This window comes from Equus przewalskii, chromosome X, assembly GCF_037783145.1.
Source record: "Equus przewalskii isolate Varuska chromosome X, EquPr2, whole genome shotgun sequence".
NCBI classification, from domain to species: Eukaryota; Metazoa; Chordata; class Mammalia; order Perissodactyla; family Equidae; genus Equus; species Equus przewalskii.
The window spans coordinates 62984695-63004335 of NC_091863.1; the positions used below are offsets into that span (position 1 = coordinate 62984695).

General features: G+C 35.8%; 1 protein-coding gene across 5 annotated transcripts in view; it reads left to right on the top strand.

The window, feature by feature from the left end:
* The window catches only part of LOC103563740 (transmembrane protein 182-like), a 143937-nt gene that overhangs the window by 45765 nt on the left and 78531 nt on the right, over nucleotides 1–19641 (top strand). For all 5 annotated transcript variants that reach the window (XM_070604791.1, XM_070604792.1, XM_070604789.1 and 2 more), the window contains one exon: nucleotides 3097–3234. In XM_070604791.1, the coding sequence (XP_070460892.1) occupies nucleotides 3097–3234 (138 nt within the window). The remainder of the gene's footprint in view (nucleotides 1–3096; nucleotides 3235–19641) is intronic.

The following is a 19641-nucleotide window of genomic DNA, read 5'->3' on the forward strand; positions in this document are numbered from 1 at the left end:
AAGATATCTACTCCATCACTAATAATAATCTAGCAAAGCACTTTCACATCCATTATTTAATTTGGCCATCAGAAGACACCCTAAAGGAGCTCTGTGGGTATATTAAATTTTGATATGATCATTTTAATATGGACATTTTGGAGTAGTTGTTTATATACTCTTTTGACATAGGGCATTGTTACATGGACTAAAATACAAACACCGCATTTTGTTTTTATATAGGGCATTATTACATGGGCTAAAATGCAAGCAACCCAAGTTACTTAAAACTTTTTCTGAGTAATATTCAAAATGTACGTTTTTACTGTTTGAATACCTCCCCATTCCTGAGTCTTACCCCATCACCTTTCTCCTAATTCCATATTCTATATAAGGGTTGGGAGGAGATGGTGAGGCAAGTCTATGGATGAATTATTTCACACATTATTTAGTAATAAAAACAAAAATGTGAAATTTTGCATTTTGGCATGGTGGTTTTATGACTGCATCTAAAATGTCTACATTCCAAGTAAAACTTCAATGTCCAACCAAAGATGATCATGGCAGCTAATACATATCGAGCACTTTCTTTGTGCCAGGCATCAACTTAAATGATATACATATATAAATGCATTTAATCCTCATGCTGAAAAAATGACCATAAAACCACCTGCTACAAAATGTCCTGCTTTACCTTGTGTGGTAAGGATAAGAAAGATTTATTATCTATATTTGACCAGGGATGGAAAATGAGGCACACTGGTATGAAGAGATTAGCTCAGGGCCACAGGCAAGTATAAGTTAGAGCCAGCACTAACATAGAGGTCTATTTATCCTAACAAAATACTCTTTCCACTTTTCCATTTTTTTAACAGCCTAAGCTAGAGAAAAATGAAAGGGACAATTTGATTCCACTGGGTTTTTTTTGAAACTTTGTGGATTTATGCCCCAAAGAAAATGACATAAGATGGTATTATGATTGAAATAATAATGATAATAACAATAATTAGCTATCCTTTATTAAATAATCTATGTTCTAACATAAAACTTATTCCATCATCACAATTACCCTGAGTTATTATTGTCTCTTTTTACTTCTGGGAAAACTGAGACTCAGAAAGACTAAGTAAATTATCACAGGCCTCTTAGCTTGGAGAATATTGCATTTTCAGATGCATATCAGAAAATTCACAAAAGACATCGTGGCCACAAATAAAAGCAACACATGTAAATAATTTTTATGAGAATTATATCCTCACATATAAGAAATTTTACATAGTGTTTGCTCTTCTATAGTGTTCTCTTATTTGGATTAATATTTGAATTGTTTGGATGTTTGTTTCATATTAATTGATGAATTTAAATAGTTTGTCTTTCATTTTGGGAACCTTAAGAAGGCGAATAAGCAAACATGTTGACCTTTTCCCTAGGCTTTATCAATGCCTCTTAACGGAAAATTAAAAGAAATACTTACTTCTTAGTTAGAATGTTTGAAGGAGAGTGCTGCTCCTTTCTGTTGCTGATGATATTTCTGTCTCCAGGACAGCTTCATACTTCAAAATGGAGACACTGCTGTCACTTACATTCAAGCAAATAGCTGAGTGCAGCCTTTAATATGGACCCAGGTTCCATAATATCAAACACCTCAAAGTACTTCTTTCAAAAAGAGTGGAGGCTGGACTGTGCAAATTCCTTCAAAGAGGTTAAAGGTTCTAACAGGTGCGAGGAAGAGTGATTATTCTCAGTTTTCACGTGCCAGTTCCACTCCCTGATCTACCTGAAGGTAGCTTTCTCAGGCTGGCATCTTTTGATTTAAAACACACTTCTAACCTTCCAGTTACTAGGATTTGTAAAAATAAAAGAGAGCATCTGAAAGTTATTTCAGCTCTACAGTGAAAAACCAAAACCAAAGAGACAGAATATATTTAAAAAATTTTAAATATGGTGTAAACAAAGAATTGAAAGACTTTCTGGAGAATTTAGGTACCACATTTTACTTTTTTGTTGAATGACCCAGACCCTTCAAAAAAGTTGTTACTTGATTTATTTCACAATTCAGATAATTGCTTTCAATACTCCACTTTACTGTGTATATATTAGGAATAACCATATAGTATTTTTCTCTCAGACGATCCATAAGAGCCTCTATAGCAAGGGTAAAACAGATGCAATGCTGAACTCCATGGTCTTTTGCTTTAGAGTTTCTGGAAATTAAAGGATAGCTCATCTCGCATTTTTAGAATACGCTTACTTATAAGAAATACTTGTGAGGGAAATTCAGTCTGCTCACTCACCCCTCCTGCACAGGAATACAACCACTCACAAAGACTAGTGGAAGGAAAAAGAACAGTTGCATGTCAGGAGAAGGATGGGTTGTTAGGAAGCACACGTTTAAGTTAAACAGACACTGGCAGATTCTGATAAATTTTGTGTGGGAAGGAAGGGAGGTACAAGGCATGGGTAATGGATTAGGAGTCAGGAATATTGCTTTTTAATCACAACTTGGAGTCCTACTTTATGATTTTTTGCACATGTGGGAAATCATAGTCACGAGTTTTATTGAGTGCTCATAGTCAGAGAACTTAGAGCCAAGAAGTCCCCTACAAATGGAAAAACATCCTGTGTTTATCCTTTCAGGACTTAGTGAATGTAAATGATTCAGTGTAACAAATACCTTTTGAGGCCTACTATGTGCCAAACATTTGTCGGTACTGGGGATGAATAAAAAAGAATTTTGCCATCAAGGAGTTCTCAGCCTATTGAAAGATATAGACAAGAAAACAAACAACAGTTTGTTTGAAGAATAGTAGATTTCCTTATAAAGATAAGCAAAGGGCACTGCGATAGCATATTGAAGGAGCCTCTAACCCAGACTACAGTAGTAAGAAAATGCTTCTAGTAAGAGATATTATCTGAGTTGTGTTTTGAAAGATGTATAGAAGAGAGTTAGGCAAAGAAATGGAAAAAAGTGTTTCAGACGCTTATTCATTAACTATAAAGCTGGAAAACCAAAAGAAAAAAAACAGTATCCATTGCTAATGATACACTGATTTTAAGGTTTAGTACTAATTTTATAGACTACTTTTTAACATATGTATTTTCCTTCTCACTCTCTAGTGTACAGAAGCTTCTGGACAATATTTATTGTATTAAGTGTTGGTTCTGGTCTGGCTGGGGGATTTCTGCTGGTGTGTGGCATGCCCTTTGCCAGTGCTGGATGTTATAAAGTTGGAGGTGGCTTCTTGATGATATCGGGTAAGTTGTCATATCACCTTATGGAGACATATTAGTAATTAGAAAGCTCTCTGTGTATGTGTGTGTCTGCACACATGCATGTGCACAAGTAGGTGTGTGCATATTTGTGTTTATATACTTTTTACAAGAAAAGAAACTGTACTCAAAGGGAATAAAATGTAAATGAATGAATACTGGTGAATTGGGCATGTGCCTTTGATACGAACTGCATAAACACTTTCTTATCATATATATGTGAACGTTTCCCCTAAACTGAGCTGTAAAAGACAATGTTTAACAATTTTTGTATTTATTTCTAAAATCTTAGTTGTTGATTTTTTCCTCTAAATGGTTAGGTGACAGATATAAACATTTATAGCTTCCCTCATTCTTTTATTGACAAGACGGCTCAGTGTGTGAGTGTTGTATTTTATGCTGACGTTATTCTGGGTAAAAATAGAATGTATAGATCAGAAAAAGTGTTATATATATATAAAACAAAATTTACAGTGCATATTGACTCTTGAATAGCTGGATATACTCTCCTATATGCTTCTTACCATAATATAAAAGTAAGCCAGCCTATACTTTAATTATACAGTTAGAGAACATATGATTAGTTTATATATAAACCAATTTGACTTGATCTTAAATTCAACCCACTTTATAGCCCAAAACCTCAAAATGTTAAACAGCCTTTGCATCTTAATGAAATTCCCTGCTGCTTACATTTGGTTGGTGAATCCCTGGCGTTTTAATTTTAAACAATTATTATTTTTTACTTGTAAAATAGAGAAAATTATCAAGATAGGAAAATAAATGTCACCCATAAACTCAACACAAAAAGATATAATCAATGTTATTATCTCGGTCTCTATCTGTTGAGCATTTTCCCTATATGTATACTTATTTTATGAAAAAAGTTTGGATATCATGCCATGTATTAATAGTTTTGTGTTTTTTTGAAAACTTAAACCTCATGTCATGATTTGTGCCCGATATTATTATTAATCTTTGCCACATAATGTTTAATAGCTGCATATAGTCTACCATATATTTATACCATAATTCATTAAACTGTTCCCTTATTGCTAGGAATTTAGTTTGCTTCCATTTTCTTTTGCTATGCTAAATGCTACAATAAATGTTCTTGTATATTATTTCATGCGACAAGTGCTTATTAAGTGCTTACTTTGCACAAGGAACTGTGCAAGCCATAGGTACATACTGATAAACAAATCAAGCAAGGTCACTGCTGCAGAGAATGAATAATTTAGTGAAAGGATAGACAATAAATAAGTAAATAAATAAGTGGATAACTGAAAATTGTAATGAGTCTTATAAAAAAAATGAACAGAAAGATACAGACCAAGACTGGTAGTAGAGACTACTTTAGATAAGGTGGTTGGGGAAGGCATTTTTGAGGAGATAATATTTACATCTAGATTTGAACGATGAGAAGGAGCCAGACATAGGAACAATGTGTGTGTGTGTGTGTGTGTTTGAAGGAGGAGTGGGGACACAGTGGTTGGTGTGTGGACAAAAGTGTTGCAAGGAGAAAGTAGCATATGTAAAGACCTTAAGGTGGTAAAGAGCCTGTATGTTTGAAAGACTCAAAGACATACTGTATGATTAGAGCTTAAGTATCTGTGGGGAGAGCAACATGAAATAACATTCACGAGGTATGCAAAAGCTAGATCAAGAGGACTTTTTTATAGGTTGTGGTGAGGGGTTTGCATTTTTTTCCTAGTGCAATGAAAAACCATTGGAGAGTTTTAATAAGAAGAGGAACATCATCTGATTTAGATTGTAAAAAGATTTCTCCTGCTACTGTGTAGTGAATTGACGGAAGATAGAGAAAAAGCAGAAAAAACTGCTAGGAAACTATTAGAGTGGTCTAGGGGAAAGGTTATGGTGGCTCAGACTAGAGAGTGGCAATGGAGAAAGAAAATAAATAGTTTTAAGATATGATGTGTAAACTATATGTGCAAATTACATTCATACACACACATACATATACGTCTTGTGAGATGTGGGGGAGGCAGAATCATGAGAGTACAAGATTTTGTGCATCTTGCTGATTATTTTGTTTTAAAAGATTTCTAGATGAAAATGTATATGTTAAAGCTCTTGACACATATCATCGAATTTGTCTCACCTAACATACGTACTAATTTATTTTCCCACAAGAAGTGAATGACATTTCCTGAAATCTTAGCATTTAAAAACATTAGTTTATGACTGTCCAAAGTTACCAAAATAATAGCAGATAGTTTATACATATATATATGAATTAATTTTCATCTCTCTTCACGCTTAGTACATGATAGTTACTCTGCCTAAAACAGTGTTCGCTCATCTCTCTGCCTTCACAAAATCTCTATATTTCTCAAGATTTGTGGTAAATCTCGTCTCCTTTCATGGAACATTATTTCCCCAATGAAATTTTAAGTTCCTTTAGGGTAGATGCCTGGTGTTATGCTTATATATCTGCTGTACAATCTAATACAATGCCGAGTTCAAATAATACTTGTTAATTAATTATTGGTTGCCTTGCTGAAATTTGGCTTCTCTGAATTCACAGTTATATTTTATCTTAGAATATTGGTTTTATGAAGAGATGAAATAAGACCTTGCAATTTATTAATGCATGTTCTTAAAGTACATACCTAGAGTAGTCCCCTATTCAACAATTATATTTTTGAGGAGCTGATATATATTGTATATTACAGAAAGCACAAAACAGTAAATAATTGAGGAGTTATGGGTAGAAACAGAAATACCACCAGATGTTGTTGGAGTGAAGGATCAGTGTAAGTTAGCATGGGCAGGGAAAGCATTATGGTGGAGGTTAAATTTTGGATGAGGATTTAGAGACATGACAAGAAAAGAGAGTAAATTATAGACAAGGAGGCCAGCAAAGCCCAGGTGGGAATGCAGAAAGGTAGAAAGAAAACTAGAAAGGCTTTCATGATTTTTTCTCAATATTTATAGTGCAAGAGAGTAATGGAGAAATTAAATAATGGAACTTGCCATATTTTTGGGATTGAAAGACAGTTTCAGTTGAAGATGAAAGGTTTGAGGGATTTTAAGTTGCAACTAAGGACCTTCCAAAATTAGCTGTGTGTTTAGATAAGGGATGTAAGGGAAGGTAGCCTTTGAAGAATATTGGTGATAATAACTAACGTTTATTGAGCACCTGCTTTGTACCAGGCATTTTTCTAAGTGTTTTACAAGTATTATTGCATAGAAACTTTACAGCATAAAGTTATCTCCACTTTATAGATGAAGAAACTGAGGCATAGAGAGGATATGTAACTTGTCCAAAGTTATACAGCTGGCATACGGTGAAGCCAAACTTCAAAACCAAGCAGTTTGATTCCTGAACCTGCCCTGGAAACAATATACAATAGCCCTCTCATGAATACGGAGTGGATAGAAGCACAAAAGGTAATAAAGTTGGCAAAGAAAAAATTTAGAAGTAAGGAAAAGAGTAAGATGTATAAATAGAGATAATACTTATAGTATAGTTATATGTGTTTGTATGTGTTTAAGACATAGTAATTATGATAATATTAAAGAGGAAAGGAATTATTTACTAATTACTTTTAAAAATCCTCATACTAGTACATATTAATAGGTAATAAAAACTTGATAGATTAAGTTTAGATGAAAACCAGAGAAGGAATTTCAGAGTTTAAAATATTGGTCACGGAGCAATTAGACGTGATGTCAACATTTAAACTTGTGACTGGGTATGTGGCTGACTAAATTGGAATGGAAAGGGTAATTGGAATTGAGGGTGGCTCTGAAGTGAGAGCGACTAAAAAGAGACTTGGAAGAAACTTGACTTCTTTTTTACTTACAAATAAACTGAGCTGATCCTACTGTATTTATTTCTTGGACATTTAGTTTCAGACACCTAATCTGACCCTGCCAAAATATCTATTTAGTGTCTAGTCTACGATTACTTTGCTTGGTTAAGCATCCTAATTGTTTTTAACTTTTTATTGACATTATGATATTTTACAACCTTGTGAAATTTCAGTTGTACACTATTATTTGTCAGTCGTGTTGTAGGTGCATCACTTCACCCTTTTTGCCCACCCCCACCCCATTTCCCCTGGTAGCCAATAATCTGTTCTCTTTGTCTACATGTTTAACTTCCACATATGAGTGGAATCATACAGAGATTGCCTTTCTCTATCTGTCTTATTTCACTTAACATAAAACCCTCAAAGTCCATCCATGTTGTTGTGAATGGGACAATTTTATCCTTTTTTATGACTGAGTAGTATTCCACGGTATATTTATGTACCATATCTTCTTTATCCAATCATCAGTTGATGGGCACTTAGGTTGCTTCCACGTCTTGGCTATTGTAAATAATGCTGCAATGAACATAGGGGTGCATGGGACTTTTGGAATTGCCGATTTCAAGTTCTTTGGATAGATACCCAGTAGTGGGATGGCTGAGTCATATGGTATTTCTATTTTTAAATTTTTGAGAAATCTCCATACTGTTTTCCATAGTGGCTGCACCAGTTTGCATTCCCACCAGCAGTGTATGAGGGTTCCTTTTTCTCCACAACCTTTCCTACATTTGTTACGTTTTGTTTTGGTTATTTTTGCCATTCTAATGGGTAAGCATCCTAATTTTTAAATAAATAAAAGGTCTTTTTCTTACTCTTATGACTGCTACTTCCTACCTCTTTGTGGTTTACTCTAAGCAGAAAATAGTTGGAAAGTACAACTTTATAATGGCTGTTGTTTTGAGTGCAGGTCTAAGTTTTCAACTTTCAGTCTTCTTAACTTGCAATGATTTCATTTCCTGGTGTTGTCATGATTTGGTTTTAGCTTACTATTGACAGTTTGAGGGGGTCTCCTGAAGGGTTAGCCAGAATAACAACCTCTATTGACTCCATGCATGAAGTTTCCTTTCCCTAAGAAATACATTCTTAAGCATTTTTTAGTTATAGTGAAAAGAAGACAGTCTACTATTTCTTTCCAAAAGGACTCATCAAATACTTTGAGCAAACATTTGGAGGTGTTCCAAAAAATTTATTTTTGTGCTTTACATGAAAGATTATGGTGGTATTGAGACTGAGGTTTCCACCTCTATACTATTCACTTTGGCACACATCAGTGCATTTAAAATCAAAATGGATAATTACAATGCATTCCAGGGGAAATATTTTTTGTCATTTTCATTCCTCTGATGCCACTTCCAAAAGCCCAGGACCATAAGTTCTGAAGTAAAATCCCTGTTTAATTTGAATCAAAATTCCTATAAGAAATCACTTTACAGAGGGGCTGGGACTGGGATACTATGGCACTATTATTATAAGTTGGAAGTATGGTGGACAATTTATCTAAACAGTCAGCTGATTTGGCTCAAATGATCAAGATTGTAGCTCCACTAAATGTTCAGCATTTTCTGCTATTTCAATTTGAGGTTTTTGCCTTTAGGACAGCTGTTGTGTTGAACAACTAGCCTCCCTTTCTTCATTTCATAGGTTCTCAAAACCTCTGGGATGCTAACTCATCTGGTAGTTTCCTCTGAAGTGATATTGGCATTGAGGGTGAGAATTACTAACAAGTCCAACTGTCTTAACTTTTATTTCAATGTTAATCATGCCTTCAATCTGACTAGCATATGAACAATATTACTAAGGCAAGAATATATATATATAGATAGTGGGATGGTTTGCTAAGTCTACAATTCTTCAGAGAAAGGAACAATGTTATAAAAGGAATAACTGACGTGCAGTTACATCTTTTTTGAAAAAAAAAATTGTGAATGGGATAGGGGAAAATGAGAGTAAAATACACCATGAGTCTAAACCAAAGGAATCACAATTATGGACCTTTTGATTTTTGACCAAAATAAGAAGTCACTAGATAATTATAGTGTCTATAGAATAATTTTCTTTCCTTTGATGTAAATTGTCCAGAGGAACCACATATGAGAGGGTGCTGAAAGTCAGTATTTCATTTCTTTGTTGTTAATGTCTATAATAGGCAACAAGTTGCAAGGGAGAATGAGTGTCTAGTAGTCACTCATTTGCATTCCCATCATTAAAAAATTATGTGAAATGAATTTAGTTTCCAAGGAGAGTTTCAATTGTGTTCTTCTACAATTATGCACTTTTCTCTCTTCAGAAGGTAAAGGACTATATCACTTGAACCAAGACTAAGTTGAATTTATAGCAAAATCTCATTAATTTAAACTAATTTGGGAAAAATGCAAGCCTGAGTGGCAGGATGTGTTTTTTAAAGAGGTAGCGTTATTTATACACAATACATTAGTGGGGCGATACAGCATTACCAAGCAGGAAAGCTACTTCAATGAATAGATAAACATGTAATTGCAATGCCAGTTATTTGTCAGAAAATGTGGGCTTAACTAATTTTGTTCTCTCAAGGAAGCTAAAGATACCTTAGTATACTGTGAGATTTGCTTAATAAAGCCATTTCTACACATACGGCATAGGAAAAGAGAAATCTCTATGTTGATTTTTCACCTGCCTGACCAACATTGCTTATCCGTTGTTTTGCATTCAGTTCTTGCTCTCCACTGTACTTTTGGCCTTGATATTTTTAAAGCACCTTGCTTTCTGAGTCTGTCTTCAATTAGACACCTGATTTCAGACCCATATTGTTCTGTGCTTACAGTTTTATCTCAGACTGGCCATTCTTGCTACTGGTTCTGGCTCCTGGGGTCATAACATAGGCAAAGCCTACATAAAACTATTTTTTTACCTTTGTTAACTAACTTAGGGGCTTTATCATAAATTCTAAATTAGCTGAGTCTAAATGAATATTTTACTCTATTTCCAAATAAGATGAAATCATCTAGACTGGACCTTTTGCTTATGGGGAGTAGTTAACCATTTAAGAAAACTTTCTGGACCAAAAATATGCTTTCCCACATCGGTTTACTGCTATTCACCTAAAGGGATTTTACTCCTTTAGTATATCATGTTGTAGCCCATTAAAAGTGACAACTGGAGTGATGTCAGCAGCATGGCAGAGTGAGTTGTTCCCTTTGTCTCTCCCCCTAAGTTACAACTAGTCAGACATCCATTCACCAACAAAGGAGTCCCAGCACAGCACACCAGAATGCCTGAGTGATCCATGCATCTATACGTCTGAAGGTGGGTGGACTGGATCTCTGGGAGGCATTGAAACTAGGGGAGCAGCTCTCTCCCCCTCTTCCAGAGGTGGTGATCTAAAATGTGGATTCTCATACCAGCGTGCATGCCAGTGACCACAGGCTGCGAGGGCAAACATGGCACTTGCGGTTTGGCCTCTGTCCCCCATGGAGTGGTGGGTGACACACACATCCTGAAGCTTCAGGACACAGCATGAAGCCGGTGACCCAGCTCTCTCCCCCTCCCATAGTAGTGGTGCTAGTTTTTCCAGCAATGGGGACAGCATCCAAACTGTGAATTTCCTTGGTAGGGGGAGGTGCCCTGACCTGAGGTTTCAGAGCACAACTGCACACACCAGCAACCAGAGGCTTTACAAGCAGCAATGACACTCACTCATGGCTTAGCCCCTGCCCTCACAGTAGTGGCAGATAGTGACTACATCCTGAAGCTTCAAGACACAGAGTGGTGCTGGCAACTCAGCCCCTCTTTCTTCCCCTGGCAGTGGCACTGGTCTTTCCACCAGTGGGGAGAGCAACCAAAATGCAAATTTCTCCAGCAGTAGCAGGATGTCCTGACCCGAGGTCTCAAAAAACACACTGGCATGTGCCAGTGACCAGAGGCTGCAGGACTAGCAACAACACTTGTGACTTAGCCCCTGCCCCTCCCAAGCAGTGGCAGGTGGTGCTTGTGAACTGAGTCTTCAGGAACCACAACAGAACCCATGATCAAGCCCCTGTGATGGCACCCCTGACACCAGCTCAACCAACAGTGGGGGCTGTATACAAGAACCCAGGCCCCTGGCAGCAACAGTGACATCCATGAACCAGGACCTCTACCAGTGGTACTGCCATTGCCCCCACATTACCCAGGAGCATCAGCACTGGTTGTCCTTGGGGCAGTGGTACCCAAGGCTATGGAGAGCCTGCAGAGAGCCGGTGGAGGAAGACTAGATCCAGGTGACCCAAGAAGCAGCAGAAGTGCTCACAGCATGGTGACCCCAGTAGTGACACCTGAGACTGTAGCAATATTGTAAGTAGCAAGGCATCAGCAACCTCAGAGGCACAAGCAGCACAAGGAGGGCCCTCATGATGCATCTAGCAGAGGCAGTGGAGGGAGGAAAGGGTAGGCTCTCAAATAAAACCAGAAGCAGCTAAGAACCAAAGTAAACAAAGCCATACACAAATAAGAAAGCTGGTTACTACCACAAATGTGCTGGCAGAAGATCAATTCATCAGGCACTCTGAAGAACCACAGTAACCTGGCAGAACAGGAAGAGAATGCCAACTCTACAAAAACAAACTCGAAGTCACAAAAGATTACATTCTAACTGACAGAAAATTCAAAATAGCTGTCATGAAGAAACTCAACGAGTTACAAGTAAACTCAGAAAACAGTTCAATGAGCTCAGGAATAAAATTAATGAACAGAAGGAGTACTTCACCAAAGAGATTGAAACACTAAACAAAAAAAAAAAACCCTAGAAATTCTTGAGACAAAGAACACAATTAATGACATGAAAAATAAAGTAGAATGAATTAAAAATAAAGCAGACCATATGGAAAAGAGAATTAGTGAGCTTGAAGATAGAAGTCTAGAAAAGATTCAGGTGGAAAGGAGAGAAAACTAAGATTTTTAAAAAATGAAGAAATTCTACAAGAAATAGCCAACTCAATTAGGAAAAGTAACATAAGGGCAATAGGTGTCCCAGAAGGAGAAGAGAGGGAGAAAGGAGCAGAGCAGTTATTCAAAGAAATCATAGCTGAGAACCTCCCAGACCTAGGGAAAGAACTGCAAGTACATGAAGTTAATAGAACTCCTAATTACCTCTATGTAAAAAGACCTACTCCAAAGCATATAATATTAAAACTATCTAAAGTCAATGACAAAGAAAGAATATTACAGGCAGCAAGACAGAGGAAAATAACCTACAAAGGAACCTTTATCACTCTTTCAGCAGATTTCTCAGCAGAAACCTGACAGGCTAGGAGAAAGTGGAATGATATGTTCAAAATACTGAAAGACAAAAACTATCAGTGAAGAATACTCTATCCAGAAAAATTATCCTTCAGATAAGATAGAGAAATAAAAGCTTTCCCAGACAAACAAAAGCTTATGGAGTTCATCACCACTAGGCCTCCTTTACAAGAAATGTTCAAAGGAGCCCTTGTACCTGAAACAAAGAGGTAAAGATTTACAAAGCTTTGAGCAAGGTGATAAGCAGACAGAATCAGAAAATTGTAACTCTCTATCAGAATAAGTTAGCAAACAATTAGAACAAAGGATAAAGGGAAAGAAATCATCAAAAATAACTAGAAAACACTTCAATTTAGTCACAATCTTACAACACAAGAAAGAATAGTTCGTGATAGCAAAAACATAGAAGGGGAAGAGGAAAAGGACAGAACCTACATAGGCTAATGGAGATAGGAGACTGTCAGAAAAAACAATATGTCAGGGGCCGTCCTGGTGGCACAATGGTTAAATGTGCACATTCCACTTCGGTGGCCCGGGGTTCACAGGTTCATATCCGGGGTGCAGACATGACACCACTTTGCAAGCCATGCTGTGGTAGGCGCCCCATATATAAAGTAGAGGAAGATGGGCACAGGTGATAGCTCAGGGCCAGTCTTGCTCAGCAAAAAGAGGAGGATTGGCAGCAGTTAGCTCAGGGCTAATCTTCCTCAAAAAAGGAAACACTATCTCATTTATGAGATATTTTATACAAACCTCATGTTAACCACAAATAAAATATCAGAGCAGACTCACAAACCATAAATAAAGAAAAAAACTGAGAAAAACATCACAGAAAACCACCACACTGAAATGTCAGACAGAAATACAAGGGGAAAGAAATAATGGAAATGTACAACAACCAGAAAAAGCAATAACATGGTAGTGTTAAGCATCCATATATCAAAAATTACTCTAAATGGGCATGGACTGAATTCACAGTCAAAAGTCAGAGAGTGGCTGGATGGATTAAACAACAAGATCAAACAATATGCTGCCTCCAGGAGACTTATCTCAGCTCTAAAGACAAACAAAGGCTCACAATGAAAGGATAGAATATGATACTCTAAGCAAATGGCAACTAAAATAAAGCAAGTGTAGCTATATTATATCACACAAAATAGATCATAATTCAAAAAAAAGATAACAAAGGACCAAGATGGACATTATATAATGATAAAATGGACATTCTACCAAGAAGACATTGCAGTTATTAGTATATATGCACCTAACACAGATGCAAAAAATATATATAATGCAACTATTACAGACCTGAAGGGAGAAATTGTCAGTAACATAATAACAGCAGGGGACTTTAAAATCACACTTACGGGGGGCCAACCCCGTGGCTGAGTGGTTAAGTTCGTAGGCTCTGCTACAGCGGCTCAGGGTTTCTCTGGTTTGGATCCTGGGTGCAGACATGGCACCATTTGTCAGGCCACGTTGAGGTGGTGTCCCACGTATTATAACTGGAAGGACCCACCACTATAATATACAACCATATACTGGGGGGATTTGGGGAGAAAAAGGAGAAAGAAAAAAGAAAAAAGATTGGCAACAGTTGTTAGTTCAGGTGCCAATCTTTAAAATAATAAAATAAAAAAAATAAAACCACACTTACATCAATGGATAAATCATTCAGACAGAATGTCAACAAGGAAACAGTAGCCTTAAGTGAAACACTAGACCAGATGGACTTAATAGATACATATTGAATATTCCATCCAAAAGCAGCATAATACACATTCTTCTCAAGTGCATATATGGAACATTATCAAAAGAAGATCATATATTGGCAAACAAAATAAGCCTCAATAAATTTAAGATTGAAATCATACCAAGTGTATTTTCTAACCATGGTTGTGTGAAACTAGAAATCAACTACAAGAAGAAAGCTGGAAAAGTCACAAGTATGTGGATACTAAACAACATGCCACTGAACAACTATTAGATGAATAAAGAAATCGAAGGAGAAATCAAAAGATACCTGGAGACAAGTGAAAATGAAAGCACTACATACCAAAACTTATGGGATGCAGTGAAAGCAGTAGTAAGAAGGAAGTGTATAGTAACAAAGGCATACCTCAAAAAGCAAGAAAAATCTCAAATAAACAATCTAAAATTGCACTCAAAATAACTAGAAAAAGAAGAACAAACAAAGGCAAAAGTCAGTAGAAGGAAGGAAATAATAAACATCAGAGCAGAAATAAACAAAATAGAGAATAAAAAACTGTAGAAAGGATCAGTGAAACTAAGAGCTGGTTCTTTGAGAAGACAGAAAAAAATGACAAACCCTTAGCCAGACTCATTAAGACAAAAAGAGAGAAGACTTAAATAAGTAAAATCAGAAATTAAAGAGGAGAAATTACAACAAACACCACAGAAATATAAAATATTATAACAGAATACTACCAAGGCTGTATATCAACAAATTGGATAACCTAGGAGAAGTGGATAAATTCCTAGAATCACACAACCTCCCAAAACTGAAACAAGAAAAAATGGAGAATCTGGATAGACCAATCACAGGTAAAGAGATTGAAATGCTAATCAAAAGCCTCCCAAAAGAGAAAAGCCCAGGACCAGATGGCTTCTCTGGTGAATTCTACCAAACATTCAAAGAAGATTTAATACCTATCCTTCTCAAACCCTTCCAAAAAATTGAAGAGGAGAGAATGCTAACTCATTTTATGAGGCAAACATTACCCTGATACCAAAACCAGACATGGACAACACAAAAAGGAAAATTAACAGGCCAATATTACTGTTGAACATCAATCTAAAAATCCTCAACAGAATACTAGCAAATTAAGTAAGACAATGCATTAAAAGTACCATAAACCATGATCAAGTGAGATTTACTCCATTGATGCAGGGATGGTTCAACATTCACAAATCAATCAATATGATATACCACATTGACAAAATGAAGAATAAAAATCACATGATCAACCTAATAGATACAGCGAAAGCAATTGACAAGATTCAACATCAATGTATGATAAAAAACTCTCAACAAAATGGATATAGAAGAAAATTACCTTAACATAATAAAGGCCATATATGACAAACTCACATCCAACATCGTACTCAATGGTGAAAAACTGAAAGCTATTCCTCTGAGAACAGGAACATGACAAGGATGCCCACTTTCTCCACTCTTATTCCACATAGTACCGGAAGTTTCAACCAGATCAATTAAGCAAGAAAATGAAATAAAAGGGATCCTAATTGGAAAGGAAGAAGTAAAACTCTCACTATTTGCAGATGACATGATTCTATGTATATAAAACTCTAAAGAATGCACCAGAAAAATACTACAAATAATTAACAGATAGAGTAAAATTACAGGGTAAAAAATCAACATACAAATATTAGTTGGATTTCTATACATTAATAATGAACTAGCAGAAAGAGAAATCGAGAATACAAGCCCATTTACAATCACAGCAAAAAGATTTGAATGTCTAGGAATAAATTTTACCAAGGAGGTGAAAGACCTATACATTGAAAACTATAAGACATTATTAAAAGAAATTGAAGAAGACACAAGGAAATGGAAGGATATTCTGTGCTCATGGATTAGAAGAATAAACATAATTAAAAAGTCCCATATTACCCAAATCAATCTACATATTCAATGCAATCCAAATCAGAATCCCAATGATATTCCTCATGGAAATAGAACAGAGTCTTGAAATTTATATGCAACAACAAGAGACCCTGAATAGCCAAAGCAGTTATGAGAAAAAGGAACAAAGCTGGAAGTATCACACTAGCAGACTCTAAAATATACTACAAGCCTACAGTAATCAAAACAGCATGTCAGTGGCACAAAAACAGACAAATGGATCAATGGAACTGAACTCAGAGCCCACAAATAAAATAATGCATCTATGGACAGCTAATCTTTGATGAAGTAGTCTGGAACATACAATGGAGAAAGGAGTCTCTTCAACGAATAGTGCTATGGAAAGTGGACAGCCACATGCACAAGAATAAAAGTAGACTATTATCTTACACCATACACAAGTTAACTCAAAATGGATTAAATACTTGAATGTAAGACCTGAAACCATAAAACTTCTAGAAGAAAACATAGACAGTACGTTCTTTAACATTAGTCTTAACAGTATCTTTTTTAATACCGCGTCTATTCAAGCAAGGGAGACAAAAGAAAAGAATAAACAAATAGGACTACATTAGACTAAAAACCTTCTGCACAGCAAAGGAAACTGTCAACAAAAAGAAAAGACAACCCACCAACTGGGAGAAAGTATTTGCAATTAGTAGATCCAACATAGGCTTAATTTCCAAAACATATAAAGAACTCATGCATGTCAACAACAAAAATTCAACAATTGGATCAAAAAATGGGCACAGGATATGAACATTTTTCCAAAAAAGGTGTACTGATGGACAACAGGCACATGAAATTTTTGATATTCAGCATCAGTAATTATTTGGGAAATGCAAATCAAAACTACATTGAGATATCAACTTATGCATATCTGAATGGCTATAATTAACAAGACAATAAATAACAAGTGTTATTTTATGGTTAAGTAGTATTCCATTGTGTATACCACGTCTTCTTTATCCATTCATTTGTTTATGGACCTTGAGGCTATTATGCTAAGCAAAATAAGCCAGAGAAAGAGAAAGACTGTATGATTCCACTCATATGTGGAAGACAAACAAACAAACGCACAGATAAGAAAAATAGATTGATGGTTACCAGAACAGAAGGAGAGGGGGTTGAGCAAATGGAGTAAAGGAGCCTATATGTATGGTGACAGACAAAATCTGGACTATTGGGAGTGAACACGATGCAGTCTACAGAGAATGTGAAATGTAATAATATAGGCCAATATGACCTCAATAAAATAAATAAAGCAAAAAAATGTGCAAGTTATGTGTGATACATGTATTTGTGTATGTGGAAAAAATAAAAAAATAAAAGTGACAACCTACCATGAAAAGTCGTATTTTAGATTATCATTTATATTTATGTTTATCACAAAAAAACTGGAGAGCAGGTTTTGATAAGGGTAAGAGAATATTAATTCAATGTCAGTATCACAAATGACATATAAGTAATATTTTTACCATTTTTTGGAACAGCAGACTGAGTCCATGTTTTTCATTCAGGTTTTTACCCTATATATCTATCATTAAAATGTAATAAAGGAAATATAGAAGATTCCTCTCGGTTTTATTTGTTTCTCCTTTTCTAGACCACTAAATTTTATCATGCCCAAGAGTTCATCCTTAGATAGGCCTCTTTTCTAGGTAGACTCACCACTCACTTCCTTCATGATCTCATTCTGTCTCATGAATTTAAAGATCATCTCTATGCTGAAGACTCAGAGATTTATACATCTTGGTACGATCACCCTCTTGATCTGCAGACTCATATATTCAGCTGCCTGTTTGTTTGACACTTTTACACAATAACCTACTGAAATCACATCACTCCTCTTTTCAAACATTTAAATGGCTTCCAATTTTACTCAGAGAAAAGGAGCTAATGTCCTTAGAATAAACTACAAGACCCTGCATAATCTGCCACCCTAATGCCTTTCCCCTCATTACCTTTTTAACCTTGTTTCGTACAACTACCCCTTGCTCACTCAGCTCCAGCTATAGTGGCCTCCTTGTTGTTGCTTGAACACAACAGACAGGCTCCTACTTTAGGGTCTTTGCACTGGCTGTATCCTCTGCCTAGAATACTCTTCCCAGTACTCTGAGGAAATACTTCATCATCTCTAAATCTTTTTCTCAAATGTAGCCTTCAAACCTGACCAACTTTTTAAAATTGCAGTGTTCCCCATCACCACCCATGACTACCAATAACTTATATTCTACCCTACTTTTTCTTTATTACATAGCACTTGTCATCTTCTAGTATACTATATAAATGATTTATTTTGTTTATTTTTTATTGTTTGCCTCCTCCTGCTAGAACATTGGCTCTATGAGGGCAAGGATATTAGTTCATTTTTTTCCACTGTTATATTCCAAGCACCTGGATTAGTGCCTGGCACAATAAATATTTGTGAATGAATAAATGTATTGACCAAATTAGCAGATCTACTGGGATTTAAGATAAGAGTTTACCCCAAATCCTATCAATAAACGGAAGTATAAACAAAGAACTTAGTTGAATTTCAACATAATTTACCTTTCAAGATGTTACAGGCTACTGTGGGCACCTCCTAAATTTAAGAACTAGGTAGGTAAACTGGAGTACATCCAGAAAGGAACAACTGGGATGGTAAAGTTGGCTCAAAACCATGTTACTAAAAGAATACTAGATCTATATCCTATAATAGAGGAGGAAAAAGTTTAGACAAAATGTTAATTGACTTGCCAAGGTTATGATTCTTGTTTTAAAGCCATCACAAGGACAAAGGAATGGATTTGTTCTATTTTTTGTGAAGTGGTATTCCCCAAAATGTGTTCCAAGGAACCATAGTTCCAAAATATGCTAATATGTATCTCTAGAATAAAAGGATCCCATAGTCAATTAAGTTTGAGAAATGCTAGCTTAAACAAAGTTAAGTTGGTATCTTTACCATATGATTTCACAGAGGCTTTAATATACTGATTATTTTCAATTACCAAAGTTGGGGTGAAGAATATAGCACAGTATAAATATATTAAACTGCAAGACTTCTCATTTTTTTCCCCAAAGCGTCTCATAAGCCTACTATTCTGCAGAATACCCGTTAGATGTAGAGGTCAAACGTAAGACACATATGTGGGAATTATAAGGAGGCTGATTTCACACAAGTTAAGGAAGAATATCCTGTTAAAAATGTAAAACAGCAGACTGTTCTCTTTTTTGAGATAGTGAACTCCGCCAATGAAAGTGTTTAAACAGATTAAATGGCAGCTTGTTAGGGATAATGTGGAGGGGGTTGTTGCATCAAACAGAAGATTGGGTACTCAGAGGTGATTTTTAACTGTGAATTTTTATTATTATATAATTATAAGACTGGATGGGATTGCCACTAAGACCCTATTGGCCATATCTAAAAAGAGCAGCACTCACATTATCAGCTACAGCGAGAGTCAATTTATTCATTCTCATTGATTGTCTCCTTCTAATGGAAAGGAGAATAACAAAAAAAATATGGAAACGAAAAATGGTATTAAGGACCTGTTTTCTTTAACCTGCATGATAGGGTGCTTCAGAAAATTCTTAAACAGGGCAACATTAATTAACTAGAACCTCACTACCTGTTAAATCCTAGCTAAC